The 21,217-nt window shown below is 35.8% G+C and overlaps 1 protein-coding gene across 4 annotated transcripts in view; it reads left to right on the top strand.

The window, feature by feature from the left end:
- The window catches only part of LOC149567526 (chaperone protein dnaJ GFA2, mitochondrial-like), a 104,229-nt gene extending 83,945 nt beyond the window's left edge, over window positions 1-20,284 (top strand). For all 4 annotated transcript variants that reach the window (XM_089820745.1, XM_089820746.1, XM_089820747.1 and 1 more), the window contains 6 exons: window positions 1,802-1,893; window positions 2,040-2,111; window positions 13,305-13,361; window positions 13,449-13,497; window positions 13,806-13,872; window positions 19,975-20,284. In XM_089820745.1, the coding sequence (XP_089676871.1) occupies window positions 1,802-1,893; window positions 2,040-2,111; window positions 13,305-13,361; window positions 13,449-13,497; window positions 13,806-13,872; window positions 19,975-20,068 (431 nt within the window). In that variant the 3' untranslated portion in view covers window positions 20,069-20,284. The remainder of the gene's footprint in view (window positions 1-1,801; window positions 1,894-2,039; window positions 2,112-13,304; window positions 13,362-13,448; window positions 13,498-13,805; window positions 13,873-19,974) is intronic.
- The last annotated feature ends 933 nt before the right edge of the window (window positions 20,285-21,217 follow it).

Genomic DNA, 21,217 nt, shown 5'->3' with positions numbered 1-21,217 from the left:
AAGTGGGTTTGGGAAAAGGTAGAAATAAGTGAGTTTGAGAAAAAACTAAAAGAGGGGAGGTTGAGGGAGAGAGAGGCCAATTGAAGGCCCAATTTTTGAGTTGTATATTTGCAAAAGATGGCTTTAGATTCATTTGTTGGAGCCTATTTGTAAATTTGAAGCAAAGAGCTTCTATTGTGTCATTGTATTTGTGAGTTTTATAATCACAGGCAATGGTGAGTTTGTGTTTGCATTGTTTGCCAAGTTAACAAAACTATCATTTGAAGTTCATTTTAAGTAATTTCCAAGTGTTATTAAATCACCAGAAAAGTAGATTAATTTTGGGTATGAAATGTCCCAGAATTAGAATTGGCTGAAAATTGCTACAAAATCAATTTTTTTGTGCCTTGAACCCCAAAACCTTAGATGACATTCTTTATTCCTGAATTGTGAAAATTAGAATCCCTGAATGGAAGTAAAAATGCAAATGTTTTTGGCTGTCATCATTTGTATTACTTATCGAAAAATATTATTTCCTTCAGCTTGGTATGTTGTCCTTTTCCTTTAATGTTCTGATCCAGAGTAGATGCCATGAGATGTGGTGAAGCATTAAGAGTTGAGTGGATCTGGATTCTGTAGCATTTGGGATAAACAACAGATGAGGTGTTTTGTACCCATTTTTTTGAGTTTGAGGGAAACTATCTTTCTTATGCTAGTTCTCTTCAAATTTCAATAATATAATCATTAATATTATGTAATAGTTTTTAAATTTAAACTCCTATACATTATATCAATATGTTGTTGTTAACTATATTATATATTAACAATTAATAATATGTATTAAAATTATAAAATTATATACTAAAATATATCATATTCGTACATTGTATTTCAATTTATATTAATAATTTATTAATTTTATGGTAAAATTATAAATTAATAAGAATATAATATGTATAAACTATACTATACAGAATTGTTAAATATTTATTTTTAAATGTTATTTAATTTTTAAATTTACAAATTTATGATTTTAAAATGTTTTTTGTATGGAAGTATCCAAACGTACCCAACCCCTCCACAAGATCTTTTTTTGTGCTGGCATAGTGCATGCATGTACTTGTATCTGTGCACGTGTCCAAAATGGCAATGTAGGTTAGTGTTCAGTATTCTCATTCTTAATAGCTGTGCTAAATCTCCTATTACAGGTTGTGGATAGGCATTGGGAGGCATTAACACAAATGGACACGTACACACACAGACATTTTGTTTCATTGATTCTGTTGCATTGAAATACGTTATTCTTCATTGAGTTGGCCTATATAAAGCCTCTTGGATATTCCATTTAACATACAAACTAATTAACATTTTTTCATAATCAACGTGGAGGATGTGCTTGTTTGATAGCATTCTATTAGTTTTTACTTTCTACTTCCATTGTTGTACATAAAATGTAACTCTTAATATAAATTCCATTATCTCTGTTTGATGGGAGAATCTTGGGAGAGTAGTTTGGAAAGGATTTTTTTCTGTAATTTAAAAAAAAAACACCTTTTTTATTTCATTATTACAAGTATGTTTAGTATGTCAGCAATAATCTTTGGAATCTATTTACCAACTGCCTGTTAGATATAGGACAAATGAATGAAAGAACAAAACCATAGCTGCGGTGTTTTTATGTAGCTGTAATTAGTCAATTAATTTACTTTTGAGTTTGCCTCTTGTATCGATCCTAAACAGGTTACTCATTCACCCCATAAGGGTTTGTTCTTCGTATTTATATATTAAACCAATTATGATTTTCTTTTTATTGCATTTTAAGGAGTGGATAATGGAGAAACAATAAGGATGGTAGGATATGGTGGAGCAGACCCAGAAGGTGATCGCCCAGGTGATCTTTATGTGGTCCTGAAGGTAAACAAATCTTATTAATGCTCTTTAATTGAATTTTGGAGGTTCATTAAAATGCTTTTCTAGTAATGTTTTCCTGAAGAATCAGACCTATAAGTTCACATGAGGACAGAGGCTTATGCTAGATACATTCCTGAGTTATTTGGCAGGTCCATGATGATCCTATATTTCGCAGAGAAGGAGCTCACATTCACGTAGATGCAGTTATAAGCTTTACTCAGGTATTTACATATACTTGATGTTTTCTTTTCACCATTTGAAAGTCTAACATATTTTTTTGTGTGAAATGCTGTCTGGTTGGTTAATGATCAAGGGATCAAGAAATAATCATTGTAGAGTATTTTGGTAAACAAAATATGGTGCCACTCTAGCACCCAATGGTTGAGTATCTGAAAAGGTTGAATCTGTATACTGAGTACTTATGTTTAGATTTGGGTGTTTGGATGGAACTACATCCTGTAGTCAAGGATTTGAAACTGTGCAATTTTCTTCAGCACTACGTTTTGTGGATTGTGTGTTGCCTAGCTGTAGTTGAGCATGTGTATCTTGTAATGGTAATTGCATGATAGATTATGCAAATGGAGTTAGAATATAAAAGGAATCACAAGTCAATGTTTCCATAAGAAATAATCATATATTAAAGACAAAAATAGAAACTTTCAAAATTCTATTGGAAGTAACTAAATATAACTAAATGACTATTGAATAATTTAATACCTGCCCTTAATGGTCATTCTATCAACTACACCAAGTTGCTCCCAAATCTTACAAACTTGGCAGGCCTCAAGTGTTAATTCTATGAGTAACTCTGATAATATAATGATCTGTTTCTTCAGATCGAATAGATCTGGTAATGCATGTTAATGAAGTAGCCTTTAGAAGACATTTACTTTATCTTGCAGATCAGCGTTCCATTTGGGAACATTTTCCTAATGTCTTAATTGCTTAAATATAGTGAGTTTAACTAACTATTAGACATCTCTCAAGGATGCCGATTTGGGTAAATTAAATATGTTTTAGAAAGGGCCAACCTAGAAAGTGTCATGTCCTTTCTAAGGACATGCCCCTTGGGTTTACTATAAAGGAGAGGCAAGTATGTGGATAGAAGACACACATTAAATACAAACAATTCTGCTCTTCTAGCATTACTACCTTGAGCGATTTTATATCAGGATTAAAATTGATTTCCAGAATTATACACCATTCTCCAAGAACAATTAATATTCCCTCCAGAACACCTAAGGACCATTTCCAGCAAGGTTGAAGGTAATATATCAGTGTTTTTACATCAGAATTTGCAGAAAACTTACATGGTATCAGAGCTCTAGTAGTCGAACCTTGGCTTGGCAAATTGATAATCAGATTTAAAACATATCTAGCAAACATCCTTCTACCTTCAATGGCCAACGCAATCAGACCTGAAGACAGCTTTGATGGAAAAGAACACTTCGTTGCATGGAAATTCAGAATTATGATGACTCTTGAAGACAATGGTGTAATACAGTTTGTTGATAAAGAATACAAGCAACCTGATGCTGATCCTCATAAAACTATCTAGATTAAAGGAAATAGGAAAGCCATGAAAATCATATTAGATGGAGTTAAAAATGAAATAGTACCTATGCTAATGAAACATCAGACAACATTTAATATGATGAGTGCATTATTAAATACATATGAGGTTAACAATGCAATTAGAACCCTTGCACTAAAAAGGCAACTAAATCATGTAAAAATAAGGAAGGGAGAGTCTATGAGTTTATAGTTCCTAAGGGTGGCTAGTCTAAGAGATGAACTTGCAAGTATAGGGACCATAATTGAAGACAAAGAGCTGTCACTTATGGCTATAGATGGGTTACCAGATTCATGGGAAACATTCTCACAAGGAGTAAGTGCTAGAGACAAGCTCCCAGACTTCAATAGACTTAAATGAGACTACCTTCAAGAAGAATCTAGGCAACTTAAGAAAGGACTGAAATTGAAAATTGGAGATGAAGAACTTCATGTTCTCAATACAAATTCCTACAAAGGAATGGAGGAACACTTTAAGAAGAAGAAGGCCCTTCAAGGTAATAACAAATTCAAGAGGGACATATCTAAAGTCAAAAGCTTTAAATGTGAGAAACTTGGACATTATAAGTCAGAATGCCCTAAGGATACGAAACAAGAAGTAAATTTCACAGAGGTAACTAAGACAAAAGAAGACTATGATCCTAAAAATTATGTACTGTATTCAACACTATCAAATGAAGTATCAAGCAAAGCATGGGTAATTGATAGTGGATCATCTCGACATATTATAGGATACAAAGAAGTACTAGACTCAATATTGGAAGAAGTTAATGACGAAGTTACCATAGGTGATAATTCCACTAATTTTGTTAAAGAAATTGGGAACTGCACCTTGAAATTGAAGTCAGGTGTTTTTCTTCATCTCAAAGGAGTATTCTATGTACCAGGAATCAAGAGGAATCTAATCTCCGTTACAATGGACATAAGGTTACATTCATGGATGGTAAAGTAATGACCTGGTCTAAGAACTCTTCATTTAAAAAATCAAAGTTGATTGGTCAAAGAAAGGGATACTTGTATGAATTAAATATAGAACCTATTCAAGCCTTAATTCATGAAGCTGTTGATATAAGCGAAGTATGATATAGAAGGTTAGGGCACCTAAACTTCAAAGCCTTATCAACTATGGAGAAGATGGTTACTGGTCTACCTAAATTAAATAAAGATCATTCAAGCATATGCAAAGGATGTACACTAGGTAAGAACACCAAGAGTCTATTTCAAAATAGCACTAGAAAAACTAACAATGTTTTAGAATTAGTCCACTCAGATTTATGTGGACCTATGCTTGTTCCTTCTCTCGGAGGTTTTTTTGTATTATGTACTCTTTATGGATGACTTCTTTAGGAAGACATGGACTTACTTCTTGAAATATAAAGAATCAAAAGAAATACTTAAAAGATTTAAAGAATTCAAATCCTTAACTGAAAATTGATGAGGACACAAAATTAAAACTCTTAGGACTAATAATGGAAGGGAATATACTTAACATTTGTTTAAGGATTTTTTGTAAAGAAGTAGGGATTAAGAGGGAGTGTACTGTTCCTCACAATCCTTAGCAAAATGGGGTAGTAGAAAGAAAGAATAGGACAATTGTGGAAGCTGCAAGAGCTATGCTACTTGACCAAGATTTAGGGTCCTATCTTTAGGCATAAGCCACATCTACTGCTATCTATATTCAAAACCGATGCCCTCACTCCCACCTCAGAGATAAAACTCCTGAGGAAGTCTTCTCTAATTTTAAACCAAATATCAGTCATCTTAGAATATTTGCGTGTCTTGTTTACATTCATATTCCTAAAGAGAAAAGAACTAAACTTGAACCTTCAGGCATAAGAAATATTTTTGTTGGATACAGTGAAACATCCAAAGCATACAAAATTTACAGACCACGTTAGAAAAACATTGAACATAGTAGGGATGTAATATTTGAAGAAGATTTAGCATTCAAAATAGCCCTAAGTTCTGAAGATCTTTCACATATACTTAGTTCTGAAGAAAATCATGAACTTGAGTTTCAGAGGGAGACCATTGAAGAAATTGAAGGTGAAATTCAAAATTTTAATCTTGAGGAAACTCAAAATCCTAAGAAAAGACCACTTTGGGCTATTAAGACCATAGAGGAAGCATAAGACTTCGCTGCACCATTGGAACCTTTAGAGAGAGCAAAAGATCCAAAAGATTTTCTAGCTAAGCAACAAACATGAGTAACTTATCTAATTCAGAACCAACAAATGTTTCATATGCTATCAAATATACAGCTTAGAAGGATGCCTTGACAAAAGAATACAAATCTATTATGAAGAATGATGTTTGGGAAATTGTTCCAAGGCCTAAGGGAAAATCTGTTGTCTCTTCTAAGTGGATATTTAAGATCAAGCATGCTGTTGACGATAGCATTGAAAAATATAAGGCCAGATTCGTAGCCAGAGGATTCTCTCAAAAGGAGGGAATTGATTATGAAGAAACCTTTGCCCCAGTTGCCAAATACACCTCTATAAGAGCAGCCCTAGCTATTGCAACATCAAGGGATGAAAAGTACATCAGATGCATGTGAAAACAACATTTCTGAATGGAAAGATTACAGAAGAGGTATATTTGGAACAACTCGAAGGATCTGAAACTCATATTTCAAATCTTTTTGTAGACTCAAGAAAGCTTTCTATGGGCTTAAACAAGCTCCCAGGGCATGGTATGGAAGAATCGCTGCATATCTCACCAGTTTAGGGTTCTCTAAGAATGAAGCTAATCCAAATCTCTATTATAAAAGGGATAAAGATGAAATGATAATTTTGGTACTATATGTTGATGATTTACTAATAACAAGTGATGATCATCTTATAGATCAATGCAAGAAAGATCTAATCAAAGAATTTGATATGAAAGATTTAGGACTCCTTCATTACTTCCTAGGACTGGAAGTATGGCAGAACTCTGACATCATCATACTTAATCAAGGAAAGTATACATTAGACATCTTGAAGAGATTTGGGATGTGGAACTGTAGACCTATGTCTTCTCCAATGGAGACTTATCTACACAAACTTAAGGAAGTAGCAGCAGTATCACCCTCCATAGATTCTACTCTTTACAGTCTGATGATTGGGTCTCTTATGTACTTGGTAAATATAATACCTGATATTTGCCATGCTGTTAATGCCTTAAGTCAGTTTATGTGTGAGCCAAAGGAGATTCACCTGGTTGCAGTCAAACACATTATGAGATACTTACAAGCCGCTCTTAACCTTGGGCTTGAGTATAAGAAAGTTGACTTAAACTTACATGGATTCACAGACTTAGATTGGGGTCGAAGTGTTACTCATAGGAAAAACACTTCAGGATGTTTCAGTTTAGGCTCAACAATGATATCATGGATATGCAGAAAACAGTCATCAGTAGCACAGAGTTCCACAGAAGTTGAATACATTGTAGCTGCAATGGCTTCTCGAAAAGCAGTTTGGCTTAGAAAGTTACTTGTGGGATTATTTGATCAACTCATGAATCCCATTATTATTCACTATGATAATTAGAGTTCCATCAAGCTTTCTGTGAATGCAGTTTTCCATGATAGAGTAAGCATATTGAAATTCCATACCATTATGTAAGAGATATGGTAGACAGGAAAACTGTTAAGTTAGAATACATTTGTACTGCAGATCAGACAACAAATACTCTTACCAAACCTCTCTCTCTAGAGTGAAGATAGATCACTTCAGGAAAAGACTTGGTATGGTTGAATTATAATACATTTGTATTCTTTAATTATTAATGAAATATTTGTGTTAAAATTATTATTGTTAGGCTATTGACTATTATGGGCTTCACCATTTGTATTCATTATCTAAGAGGTGACGATCTCTGAGATAATGAACACTTGTATAAAAGACATTATGAGAGATGCCGATCTCTAAGATAATGTATTGAATAGTAGAGAACTATTGTCAGATCTAGATGAGTTCAAGATCACATTGTGATGTAGACATTTCTATGCCTATGAGTCACAACTTGAATAAAGGAAGAATTAAATCATTCTCCGGATTTTATCCTGTGTGCTGACAGATCTTAACTCAGGATCATATTGTGATATAGGCTTGTTAGTACCTATGAGTCACAACTTGGATAAAAGATGAATTTAATCATTCTTCGGATTTTATCCCATGTATTGCATTCCATGCAATACTGTTATGACAAGACTAGGTGATAATTCATATTATAGGTATATGACAAAGTATCATGTGTACAATGATACTGCATGCTTAGAAGATTCAAATAGATATAGAGTATCAATCTATGCTTAGTCATCAGTATTGATGGTGCTAGATATGTTATCTCTCATTATGGTTATCAAGTTAAGAGGGAGTGTTAATTCTATGAGTAACTCTGATAATATAATGATCTGCTTCTTCAGGTCGAATAGATCTGGTAATGCATTTAATGAATTAGCCTTTAGAAGATATTTACTTTAACTTGCAGATCAGCATTCCATTTGGGAACATTTTCCTAATGTCTTAATTGCTTAAATATTGTTAGCTTAACTAACTATTAGACATCTCCCAAGGACACTGATTTGGATAAATTAAATATGTTTTAGAAAGGGCCAACCTAGAAAGGGGCATGTCCTTTCTAAGGACACGCCCCTTGGGTTTACTATAAAGGAGAGGCAAGTATGTGGATAGAAGACACACATCAAACACAAACAAGTCTGCTCTTCTAGCATTACTACCTTGAGCGATTTTATATCAGGATTAAAATAGATTTCCAGAATAATACACCATTCTCCAAGAACAATTAATAGTCTGTCTAGAATATCTAAGGACCATTCCCAACAAGGTTGAAGGTAATATATCAGTATTTTTACATCAGAATTTACAGAAAACTTACATCATGGACTGCTGATGGTGCCTGCAATCTGATTATTAGTTGGAACATACTACAACTGTACCGATTTCATCTTCTACAAGCTTGTGGATGAAATGATAGTGAAGCTCAACAGGTTTGGTGCACTTGTGGAAGACTAGACATTTAGCAACTTTCAACACCCCTTAATTGGCACGATACAAGGGTGAAGAACCTGCTTGAGACATTTGTATGTTGGAAAGCATCTGCCTCACAAGCTGCCTTAACCGTTCCCCAATATTCTGCTTTGGTTGAAGAAAGAGCTACTGCCTGCCACTTCTTGCTGGTCCATATGATTGCACCTATGCACAAACTGAAGACATACCCAAAAGTAGACTTCTTGTCATCAACAGAACTTGCCCAATATGAGTCTGTTAAACCAATAAGCCTAGGATCTTTGCTTCTGTTGTATAGAATGCCAATGTCAGGAGTCTCCTTCACACATCTCAGCACACGCTTCACTACAATTCAATGTGCAGCTTTTGTGGCTTTTGTGAAGCAAAAGATGTAACAACATAACTGAAGTCACGTCTTATAGAGTGAGATAGATGAGGTTGCCAATTAGTTGCTTGAACACTAATTCATTCAGTATTGCTGAACTTGATTTGGATGATAGTTTCAATCTTTTCTCCATGGGTGTAGAAGTAGGTTTGCAGTTGTGCATGTAAAAACTTATCCATAGACTCTTGGCATACTTAGATTGAGGATTAATAATGCGTCCATTTGTTGGCCAAACTTCTACACCAAGACAATGACGGTAAAGTCCCAAGTCTACCATATCAAATGATTGGGACAAATTCTGTTTGATTTGCTTGATCGATTATGTTGTACTACTAGTGATGATTAGGTCATCCACATAGATGACAAGAAGAGGAATGCCACCACAAGTATTCTTAATATATAGATTGGGATCAAAAGGTCTTCTCTTAATTCCTTGATCAACTAAGTACTTATCAATTTTCATGTACCATACTTGAGGAGTGTTTGAGGCCATAGAGTGCTTTGACGAATCTGCATACCTTGTGTTCTTTACTGGCAACATTAAATCGTAGAGGTTGCACATATAGACTTCTTCTTGCAGCTCATCATACAGGAATGCACTACTGACATGTATTTGATGAACTTTCCATCCAAACTGGGCTGAAATAGTGAGGACAAGTTGAATGGCGCTCATTTTGGCTGTGGGAGATTTTTTTTTTTCATAGTTGATGATATGTGAGCAGCACCTAGATCCAAATGAGTGCTAAGTGTTCCATTAATTCTCATGAGAGATGGATTCATGTTGAATCACTACTCATGAAATATGGGTCAATGAGTTTGACTCAAAAACTACACAGTTAAATCCTGATAACATTATCACAATTTGACTTGTTGTGGAAATTATCTCCTACTTATCAATTGATGAGCTAAAGGGGCTTTCTAATGTATGGTTCTTAAGGCACAACACTTGGTGAAGGTTGCAAATCGGGTTGCAAGCAGAGTGGATTTAACCATGGAGGAAACTTCGTAGTTAAGTGTGCTCAAGCTGGAGTAGTATTGGGATGGGTGACCTCCCGGGAAGTCTTGATGCTTCACCTCTATGAGCAATACCTAAATCCAATGAGTGCTAAGTGTTCCATTTATTCTCATGAGAGATAGATTCATGTTGAATCACTGCTCATGAAATATGGGTCAATGAGTTTGACTCTAAAACTATACAGTTAAATCATGATACTATTATTACAATTTGACTTGCTATGGAAATTATGTCCTACTTATCAATTGATGAGCTTAAGGAGCTTTCTAATGAATGGTTCACAAGGCACAACATTTGGCGAAGGTTTTGTAAATGGCATTGCAAGCAGAGTGGCTTTAACCATGGAGTAAACTCCATAGTTAAGCGTGCTCAAGCTGGAGTAGTACTGGGATGGGTGACCTCTTGGGAAGTCCTGGTGCTTCACCTTTGTGAGCATTACCTAGATCCAATGAGTGCTAAGTGTTCCATTTATTCTCATGAGAGATGGATTCATGTTGAATCACTAGTCATGAAATATGGGTCAATGAGTTTGACTCAAAAACTACATGGTTAAATCCTGATACCATTATCACAATTTGACTTCCTGTGGAAATTATCTCCTACTTTTCAATTGATGAGCTTAAGGGGCTTTCTAATGAATGGTTCATAAGGCACAACACTTGGTGAAGGTTTTGCAAATGGGGTTGCAAGTAGAGTGGGTTTAACCATGGAGGAAACTCTATAGTTAAGTGTGCTCAAGCTGGAGTAGTATTGGGATGGGTGACCTCCCGAAAGTCTCAACGCATTACCTCTATGAGCATCACCTAGATCCAAAGAGTGCTAAGTGTTCCATTTATTCTCATTAGAGATGGATTCATGTTGAATCACTACTCATGAAATATGGGTCAATGAATTTGACTCAAAAACTAAACAGTTAAATCCTGATACCATTATCACAATTTGACTTGCTGTGGAAATTATGTCCTACTTATCAATTGATGAGCTTAAGGGGCTTTCTAATGAATGGTTTGTAAGGCACAACACTTGGTGAATGTTTTGCAAATGGGGTTGCAAGCAGAGTGGGTTTAACCATGGAGGAAACTCTGTACTTAAGCGTGCTCAAGCTGGAGTAGTACTGGGATGGGTGACATCCCGGGAAGTCCCAGTGCTTCACCTCTGTGAGCATCACCTAGATCCAACAAGTGCTAAGTGTTCCATTTATTCTCACGAGAGATGGATTCATGTTGAATCACTACTCATGAAATATGGGTCAATGAGTTCGACTCAAAAACTACATGGTTAAATCCTGATACCATTATTGCAATTTGACTTGCTGTGGAAATTATCTCCTACTTATCAATATGAATGCTTGCTAGAAGAGCAGAGTTAACCGTTGTGTTTCTTGCTCATGTTACTAGTTGACCTATCCATCATTAAAACCACTAATGGTCTTGGCCCACCACTTAGGTTGAAGAGTAGAAGCACCCGCATCCAAGTCAGGAGAATTAGCATCATCATGGGTACTTGGAGCAGAGTCATCTAGATGTGGATCAAAATTATCCTGCAAAAACTCTAGTGGTGTAATATCATGCCTGGGAACTCCACAACTTTAGTGTCATTTGAATCCCTCCTATTAGGTGGACCTAAGGGAAGATGAAAACTTGAATCCTTAGCCTTCAAAGGTTGGTTCTCAAGGCTCAAAACCGTAGAAGAGAGCTGAAAGGGCCTTTGTTCCTCATCAAATGCAATATCACGACTGAATATGAGACGATCAATGTCTATATTAATTAGTGGACAAGCTTAGTAGTTATTACTGTAGCCCGTAAACATCAAATTCTTGGTCTTGGAATCCAATTTTGTATGCTTGGCATTTGGAATCCAAATTTAAGTAGGAGAGCCAAATACCTTCAAATGACTGATTTTGGCCCTTGGGCTTCCTTCTAGTCCCTGTTTCCTTTAGGGTCATCTTCTTAGTGGCCTTTCTGGGAGACCTTTTCAAAAGGTAAATTATAGAGTAAACTACTTCTGCCTATAATTCTTTTGGAACATTTTTCCGGTCCAACGCATATTGGGCCATTTCAGTGATTGTACTGTTTCCTTGCTCAACAGCACCATTTTTTGTTGAGGGGTGTAAGGTGTGGAAAGTTGATGCCTAATTCCATGTGTTGCATGAAAGTTGGAGAAATCAGAAGAACAAAATTGCCCCCATTGTTTGACCTACGAGTGATCATTTGGGAAGCTGATTCTTTTACCATTGAGGCCATAAACTTTTGAAACATGCTAAATCCCTGTAATTTGTTTCTTAGAAACTACAATCATATTTATTGACAAATAATAGAAAATACTTGGATCTAGTGATTGATGAAGTGCTCATTGGTCCACAGACATCTGTATGAACCAAATGCAAGACTTTGGGTGCTCTCCAAGTGTCATGAACTGAAAACAGAGCTGATGCTAATTCCCAGCTTAGCAAGCACCACAAACTTCATAATTCTGAGTCTGAAAACCCTTCAACCTGACCCTCGGGGTCACTGATCACCACCCTTTCTCAGGTCAAAGATCCATTGCTTGGATTTATACAAGCCGATCCTTGGTAACATTTCAGTCTTCCCTTCTTAGCGAAATAGTAATAGGCTTGAATATATTTCTCAATATATAAATATATCAACATACTTCCACAAAGGAGAATCAGAATGGGGTTCTACTCTTTGTACAGTATTGCCTATGGAGGAAGAGGTTGATGCCATTATAGTTCCTTTTCCTATGGTAAGAAATTTTATAGTTATACTGATACATATTCAATATAAAAATAAGACAATGAAAAATTATAGAAAAATAGTTAGATCTTATGGACAATAAAAGAAAAATGAAAAAAATAAAAAAAACAAACTTAAACAAAAACAAAAGCAAATGGAAAAAGAACTTACCTTTTCCACTCACTGTAAAGCTTGCAAAGGTGTAGGAATGTTGCACAACCACTTGAAGAAGATTCACAAATCAATCTTCAATACCTTCTTGCACAACTGCCTATGTACTCCAGCTCAAGAGAAAATAACCTATTTGCATACCATGAATGAAAATTAGAAGTCAACATAAGCCTTTAGAATCCACTTTTTAGGGTTTTGGATGTTAAAAAATAATGAATTTTGCAACAAAAATCAACTTGGCTGCTAACTTTGACCCGTGGGACCAAGTTCACCAGGGGTTCAATTGTGGTTTTCTGTTTTGCAGGCTGGTCCGCCTTGGTCCAAATGGGTTGTGGTTTGGTTCAAACCTCCCCCTTATGGGTCAAACCCAGTCGGACCCATAGATGGACCGAACTAGAACCATGGACCAGCTCATACTGTGGCTGATCCGGGGTCCCTTGGGTAAACTGGATAGTTTAATTAACCAGTTCTGGCTATTCCTTGGGTGCAACGTTAATTCTTCTTTTTGTTCTCTTTGTTGCCAGGCAATTCTTGGTGGAACCATTCAGGTGCCGACTTTAACTGGCGATGTGGTTTTGAAGGTATTTGTGATTGTTGTGGACTTTATTTCTACATTGTTTATTCCACACTTCTATGCTTAACTTTCTCTTTGTTTTTCTGACGATTAGGTTCGTGAAGGTACACAGCATGGTCAACAGGTTGTTTTGAAAGGAAAAGGTAACCATTTGTGGTAAATGGTCTACTTAGGAAATCTGCTAATTGATAGCTCAATCACCAAATCTAGTTGTAGTTGTTACTGCTTTTTAAGTTTTATGGTTATGCTTTATCTGATTGTTGTACTGATGTGTTTAATAATGTTATATGTTATCGTACAAAACTAGAAGCTACTTTTCTGAGTGTGAATTTCTCTCTTGTTTTCAGAAATTATAACCTTCAAGTGCATATATTGATAATTCTCATTGTTCAGTTCATGGATGTTGAGAAATAAATTTATGTTCTAATTTCTGACAATTATAATGTTGTAGGTATTAAGCTACGGAATTCTAGCCAGTATGGCAATCAATATGTACATTTTCGAGTGATCATTCCAACGTAAGTTCAGCAGTTTAAGTTTATTGTTATATGCAGATATCAAATATGTGGGCATAAATAGAAAGAAATCTGTTGATTCATTTGTCAGTTGATAAAGCTGTTCTATGTGTTTTACACTTGTCTATGAAATACACAAAACTTGGTAAATTGCGTCAAAACTTTAATTTGAAATTCTTTTTTTATCGGGAATAATTATTAATTTATTAAAGAACCAGGAAAGGCTTGTCCCAAAACAAGGGTGGAAACAGACAGGAGTACCACCTCTCCAGAAGCACCTGCAACAAAATCAAACCAAAACCAAAGCATCATGAAGTGACAATTTTTGTTTGACATTCCCCTGAGTGTGGGAGCGAACAATCCTACAAAAGCTCTTATATTTCTGAGTTCTCTTCCCAATCACCTTATGCCAACCATCCTCAAGTTTATCTGCCTTCATCTGCCATTCTGACGATAAATCCCTTGGGAGTCTCTCAATCTCCTTAGTAGAAGAGTCATCAGCCTACCCCAAAACCTCTTTTGTCTCTGAAACCAATCCACCCCGACTACCCCCAATTTTGCACTTGTTGCTCCATCAGGTGTTCCCATACCAACAGCAATATCATAAGGGAGCCCCTCAGAATGATCAGCTGAAACAGAAATATCATTGAGGATTCATTTGAGTCCTTTCCGCCCTTTCCTCAGCAACCACCTGTGAAAAGCTTTTTGGCTTTTCCACCTTCTCCTTGACTGTGTAATGTTGGTGCGAGGCATCTTTCCACCCCAATGCTTCCTTGGACTGCCTATCTCTATTACACTGCACAGCCATATGCCCAGTTTGAAACCATAGCCTGTACCTAAAAGTTACTCCTTCATAATCCAAAGATCGAGTCCAGCAGCCTTTGGAAGTTCTAATAGAAATCTCAGCAGGAAGACTATGAGAAACATCCACTTCCAAGCAAAGGTAGAATGAAGAAGGTTTGACGATTCCTTATCTATCACCAGAAAGTCACCTAGCAAATTTCCAAGCTCTTCCAATAAGGTATCAAACCGGAGATGGAGAGGGAGATTAGGTAGCCTTACCCACTGAGACATCTTGTTAAAAGTTTCAGTTGCTGGAGAAAAAGCAGAGTGCCAGGGTTAAAGCATCAGTGAAAACTTCTCCTCCCAACATGATAAACGATCACACAATACCCTCTTTCCATCCTGAGGGTTTTCAAACACAGCAACAAAAAAACCTTTTGCTGCTGGATAAATTTGGACAAATCCATCAATGATTGGCTCCCAGTTATTTGAAATCCAGACATGTAGATCAGGCAAACTTGGCCAAGCCCCCGAAAACGCCCTATCATGCTCAGATTAAAAAAGACAGACATTATCAGCTTTCTCTTGCTCCGCCTCTGAGCTCGGTTCAACTGCTACAGCCTTTGTTAAAGGGAATGAAAAACCATCCACACTGTCTGCGCATTGTTTATCGAATGCTAGGCCAGGCACATTACCTCTGTCAAGATGACCTGGAGTATGCTTACAGGCAACCCATTCTTTGTGCACCAGCCTGCCAGTGAGGATGGACGTCCCACGCTGTTTTTCCCATCACCGCAGGTCAAATCTCCCAAACCACCATTCAACCTTAACACCTCACCTTTCCTCCAACTTGCTGTGACCCCTTACACGCAGGCAGAAACATCTGTGCGCCAGTTTGTTCAGATGTTGTGCCATGGGTTTTGGTGGACGGCTCTCCTTGCAGAAAACCCCCAAACTCCTTACTGTGCAAATGTGCCCCCAGAAAGTCACATGCGGACTTTTCTGCAGCTGTTCCAAGGCCCATCTGCTTGCTGCGATTACTAGGGCTAGTTAATTTGGGATTCTTATTCTTTATGGAAAACAATCTATAATGCTTGGCAGGAATCATAAAAAACTTTAATGAATTTTCATGCATTGCCATAGATAGCTATTGTGAATAGAAATGCATTGATCTTTTGTGATGCTTGTTGGAAAGAGAAATCTTTCTATACATCACTTACATTCTTTCACTCAACCTTGTGTTTCTGGCTTGGGATAAATAGTCTGATTAGATTCTTTCACATGATCTCAATATTCTGATACATACCAATGAACAATACTCTTCTTGTTCATCCTTATGAGGTGGAAGAATAGATAAAAACTGTCTATTCCTTAGCTTCTCTGTTTCTTTGGTCACATGCAACAAACTAGTTGTTGCAGTTAGAGGCATGCCAACAGAACAAAGTTCACACTTAAGTAAAATAATGAACAACTCCTACTACAATTGTGCATCCATTATAAGTTCCTCATAATTACTTTATTTGTCTGAAACATTATAAGAATAATGCATATCCCTCGGTAACAGATTGTACAGCTGTTAAGGTATAATGGGTACCAATGGATCAGGAACTTTATTGGTAGATTTTTCATTCTCTGTAGGGATTTAAATGAATCATTATATTGATGGATGTAAGAATTGATGATAATGGTCATCAATTTAAATGTAAAGTGGGTTATAATTGATAACGAGTATGCAGAATTTAATGAATTGATCTACGGATCCATACAATTTCACAATGTTACTGGTTGGTTGGTATTTGCCACTAGATCTCGGTCTGATTTTAACCTAATTGAGCATTTGGGTTGATCCTGCTGTACATTTGGTCGGAGGGTGTGAAAGGTCTGCAGGTTATGTGTGGATAAATCCAGATAGAATCCAGACCATGTAGAACCAATAACAAATCCAACCAGTTCAGATACTGAAGACTCCTGGGCACAATTTCTTGCTTGCTGCTTTGCTTTTGTTGTCTTTTCCCTGCTTATCTCACAGTCTCTCTGCATGCAATTATGATGGAAATATGTCATGAAGCCTTAAAATTGTAATTGCAAATACAAACTTTTCATAGTTCAACCTTTTGACTATTTAGTTTATTTATTTATTATTATAATCTTTATTTGTAATTATTATTGTACTATAAATTATTTAATATTGTATACGTTTTGTAAATACATATGTATGTTTTGTTACTAGGCTGTGATTATATATATGTTTATAATTTATATGTTATTTGTATGGACAAACCCAACCGCAAATTGCTTTCAACTGAATCTAGAAATCAAATTTATGTACATGAACCCAAAATAGTACCCTAGTATTGTTAATATTACAGTAAAATTAAGTCATTTCATTAGTGGCTTGTTCATAAATTTAATCTGTCTAATCAATTCGTGAAAGATTGTACAATCTACTCTATTAGACTCCTTGGCAATCTACACTTAACATTGGAATTCTACCTAGAAGCTGTAGATTAAGATTCAATATTCTGCTATAAAGTTTGGTTTGACGTTTACTAATTGAAGTGTGGGGAAATGCCATTGAAGCTTTCATGTCTTTAAGAGAAATTTAGGGAGGAGATGCAGATGTGGAGCAAAATTATCAAGAATGAAAGATATGGAAGTTTAGTAGGGAGGAAAGAAAACTAATTCAGATAAATGATGAAGATACTGCTCCTTCAAAGTCACACGCATGTAGAGAAGCTCAGCAGCTTCCTGCTCAAGAATAAGAACGAAATTAAACTTAAAGCCATGAATGTTCATACACAGAGATATAACTCTGATTATGTAGAAATATATTTGATTGGTTCATTTGGGATGTATATACATTGTTTTAGTTGGCTCTACAAAATCCTCTTCCTAACAGCCACCCTACTAACCTAAACTACACCCAATGGCACGAATGATGACATTAATCCTAGTTATGGATATGGGTGCAGATGCAGGCAGCCAAACGAGTGTCCTGTACACAGATGCATGGTTTTTTTTTAGTGGGGGGGGATGGGTATATATATATATATATATATATATATATATATATATATAATGCCAATTGATAGTTTGCAAATATACAAATAATCTATAGGACATATGTCTATCACTGAAGGCATCATTCAAATAATACCTCTTTTATATAATCCAATTTCGATCTGCTCTATTTGAGCAAGTTGCCTCATGGCATAATTGGTGGCATATAACCTACAGATTTGTAATTAGCCAGAGCCCGAACATTGCACATTTATAAGTTCAGTTCAGACACAAGGATATCGTTTCTATAAGGATAATTGGAGACATTGCAGGCTTATAAGGTGTAAATAAAAAATAGCATCCATCATTGAAGTAACAGGATTTTTAATTACAAATCAGAAGCAACAAAGTGATTTCTATACATTGCAATCTTCAGATAGATATATTAGACATACCAATCCAATTGCTAAAAGCAATACTTATCAATTGCATAAGCATATCGTATATCAGACTGTAACATTCCTCCCAGGGAGCATAACTGGATGTGCAACCAAGCACATCCACAGGGAGCTCTAATACTTCCTGTGAGCTTCTGGACCCACCAGAATCAGCTTCCTCCTCTGAACGCATCAGGATCCAGATCCAGGGCCTCAGCAAGGGCATCTGGTAACTTAGACATTAATTGACGTATGCCTGCCACCTACTCCAACCATTTTAGTATCACTGTCATTTTTGATTGAACAAAGTCTACAATTCACCCATCTCTTTCTTCCTCATCTCAATGATTGATCATGAACTGTGGTCTGAAATGTTGATTTAAATGAACATAGGTTATTGAAAAGTACTTCGCTAAAATTAAAAAAAATTGCAACTTGCAACAGAAGTTTTATACAGATGGGTGGCAGGAAAGAGCTGATTAAATACAATCTATTTAAGCAAAAGACTTGCAAATATGTTCTCTTATGTGCATGGTGGTAACAGAATTAAGTTCTTATACCGTATGTATCTGTGCATGCTCGAAGACAGAATATTGAAGTTTGATCAATCCATCAGCCTTCTTAAGTTTTTCCTTCAACTCAAGCTTTCTTGTTTCTTATCAACATCTTTAAGTGCAATCAAGAGCTGATTTTGAATACTACTAGATCCCATTAGGATTCTCCTAAAGCTGTTAGAATCTTCCAAGGCACAAAGCTCTGATACCAATTGTTAGGTTTCAAAAATACTGAGAGGGCAGGTGAATCAAAATTCTAACACTTGATAATTTGAAGTCCTTTGGTTGTTCCAAGAACCAAGTGTATGAAATACAACCTATTTACACATGAGCATTTCACAAATTTAAACTGCTTCTTATTGTATAACTTCAATTTTTATATGAGTATATGGTGGTGAATTTGTTTTCAGACGAATATTTTTCTTACCTCAGATAAAAAATCAAAGAACTCCGATCAAATGTCATTTATTGGTCCTGGGAGCAGGTCCGATCTTAAACATTATTTGGGTGGCTTGTTATGGCCCATAACATCCAAAATTCAGATGTTTGATATTTATTTCATCTATACGAAGGCATCGAGTGAAGGGAATAACTAAACGGGTATCATGAATCATGCCTAATCGATAAATAAACAGGCACTGGTTAAGTGAATAATTAATTAAACTTGTTTTTTTAATATTGATTTCCTGCAATTGATTCGATTATAGAAGACCTAATCACCAGAATTCTTCACAAATGAGGATAAGATTTTGCACTTCTTAATGATAGCCAGCATTTCATGGATGTGCCTCCCAGGGTATAGATGCTACCACTGACGTACTGGATGCCCTGGGAACTTGGATGGGAGACCACCTTGTTTCAGAAGTGAACAGGCTGCTCCGTTTGGTGCAGCAAATTTATTAGAAATAAGTATTTTTTTTTTAATTTAAAAAATGCAGAAACTCCTGAAAACTGTATAGGGTAAGGATTGTCATTACAAATTGAGCACATTGTATTTACTTCTAAAATGCTTCTGCGTTTAGTTTGTTAAGTTACTTTAATAGCCACCAACCTGCTTTTGTTAAAATTTTGGGATATATTGGCTGTCACCAAGATGTGTTCCCACATCCTACCATAATTGAAACTCAGAGAGACACTGGTAATGATCATCTTGGTTTGGAGTAAATTGATACATGCAATCTTCAATCAGAACCAAGGTTTTCAAGACTTATGTGACATAATCTATTTTGTAAAGAAAACAAAATGTAGAGATTTTTCCAGGAGATGAGAAACATTGTGTCTTGTATTGTATAAAAAATACTAATTTATATTCCTTGTACTCTGACATGCAGGAACTTGACACACAGGCAACGGATGCTTATAGAGGAATTTGCAAAAGAAGAAAACAGTGAAGATGATAAGAGTGCTGCTGGAGCAACGGGGTGACCATAGGTATCCTTGTCAATTGTCAATCAACCATGTGCCCGTGTCTGAAAGGACTTAGGTTTCGGGAAGAGGAGAAAATTTTCTCTAAAGAATTGTATTTCTTTTCAAAATTGATTGTGGTCTCCTGAAAAGAAAACACTATTGTTATGTAAAAAGTACTTCTTATTTAATATTTAGTAAGTAAATTATCAAAAGAACTTTTCATGTTGTTCACAATTTGCCAGCTAATTTGTATTATGTAGTTATCAATGTGCGGACTGTAAGTTGTGTGCACATATTTTGGTTGGCAGTTTAAAGAAGAGCCTTAAAGTTTATTTACCAGGTCCAATAATTGCATCATCAAGATATAAATTCTAATACAGGTCTGGTCCGGAAGCTTAATTCTGGAATATAAATTACTTGGAAGTTTTCTTACTTCTTTCACAGCATCATGCAAAACTCCCCATTTCTGTTGGTAAGGTGGTGATCTTGTCATTGTCATGTCAAGATCTCTCTCCACATTGAAGTCAAGAAAGGTGTAGCCTGGTTTCTCTCATTATAGAACATTTATTATTTTATATATCTTCATTTTCCAATCTTAATCACTAGGGTCAAATTTGAGTATTTGTATAGTTAGATCATTCTGCACTTAATGTGTGGTATGTGGGCATACTGCTCGATCCTTTTTAAACATTTAAGAGGCATAGACTTCTATGCTAGTTATGACCCACATAGCTGGGTTTACAATTATTAAGTTTGCTCTTTTGTCTACATATAAAGAGTTATGTAAATTACCTGTAATGCTTACCTTAATATAAGGGTTGTATAACACTTGCCGACATTCTCCTAACAGGTTTCTCAAAACACTCAAAGCTCCAAGAAGTTTCCATTTTATTGTGTTGCTTTCTCAGTCCCATACATTGTAAACAAATTTATAATACACTAGAAATGTTCATCATCGTGTCCCAATTAGGAAGGCTTGCTGGTTATGGCCTTTCTTGGTGTTTTTGATGGAATTTCAGCTAGTTTGGCCACCTTTCTGGCAAGAGTTTTATTGGGGCAGTAAATATGGCGCAAATTTACTGAAGTTTATTAATTTATTGTTATTCATAAAATCATTTGAACAAATCAGAATAATAATGACAAATCGATAAGAACAAGCTTCCAGCT

Source organism: Cupressus sempervirens, chromosome 3 (genome assembly GCF_028749045.1).
Source record: "Cupressus sempervirens isolate cs-2001-9-10 chromosome 3, ASM2874904v1, whole genome shotgun sequence".
NCBI classification, from domain to species: Eukaryota; Viridiplantae; Streptophyta; class Pinopsida; order Cupressales; family Cupressaceae; genus Cupressus; species Cupressus sempervirens.
Note: the sequence above shows the minus strand (reverse complement) of the source record. Positions and strands in the feature narration are given on the sequence as shown.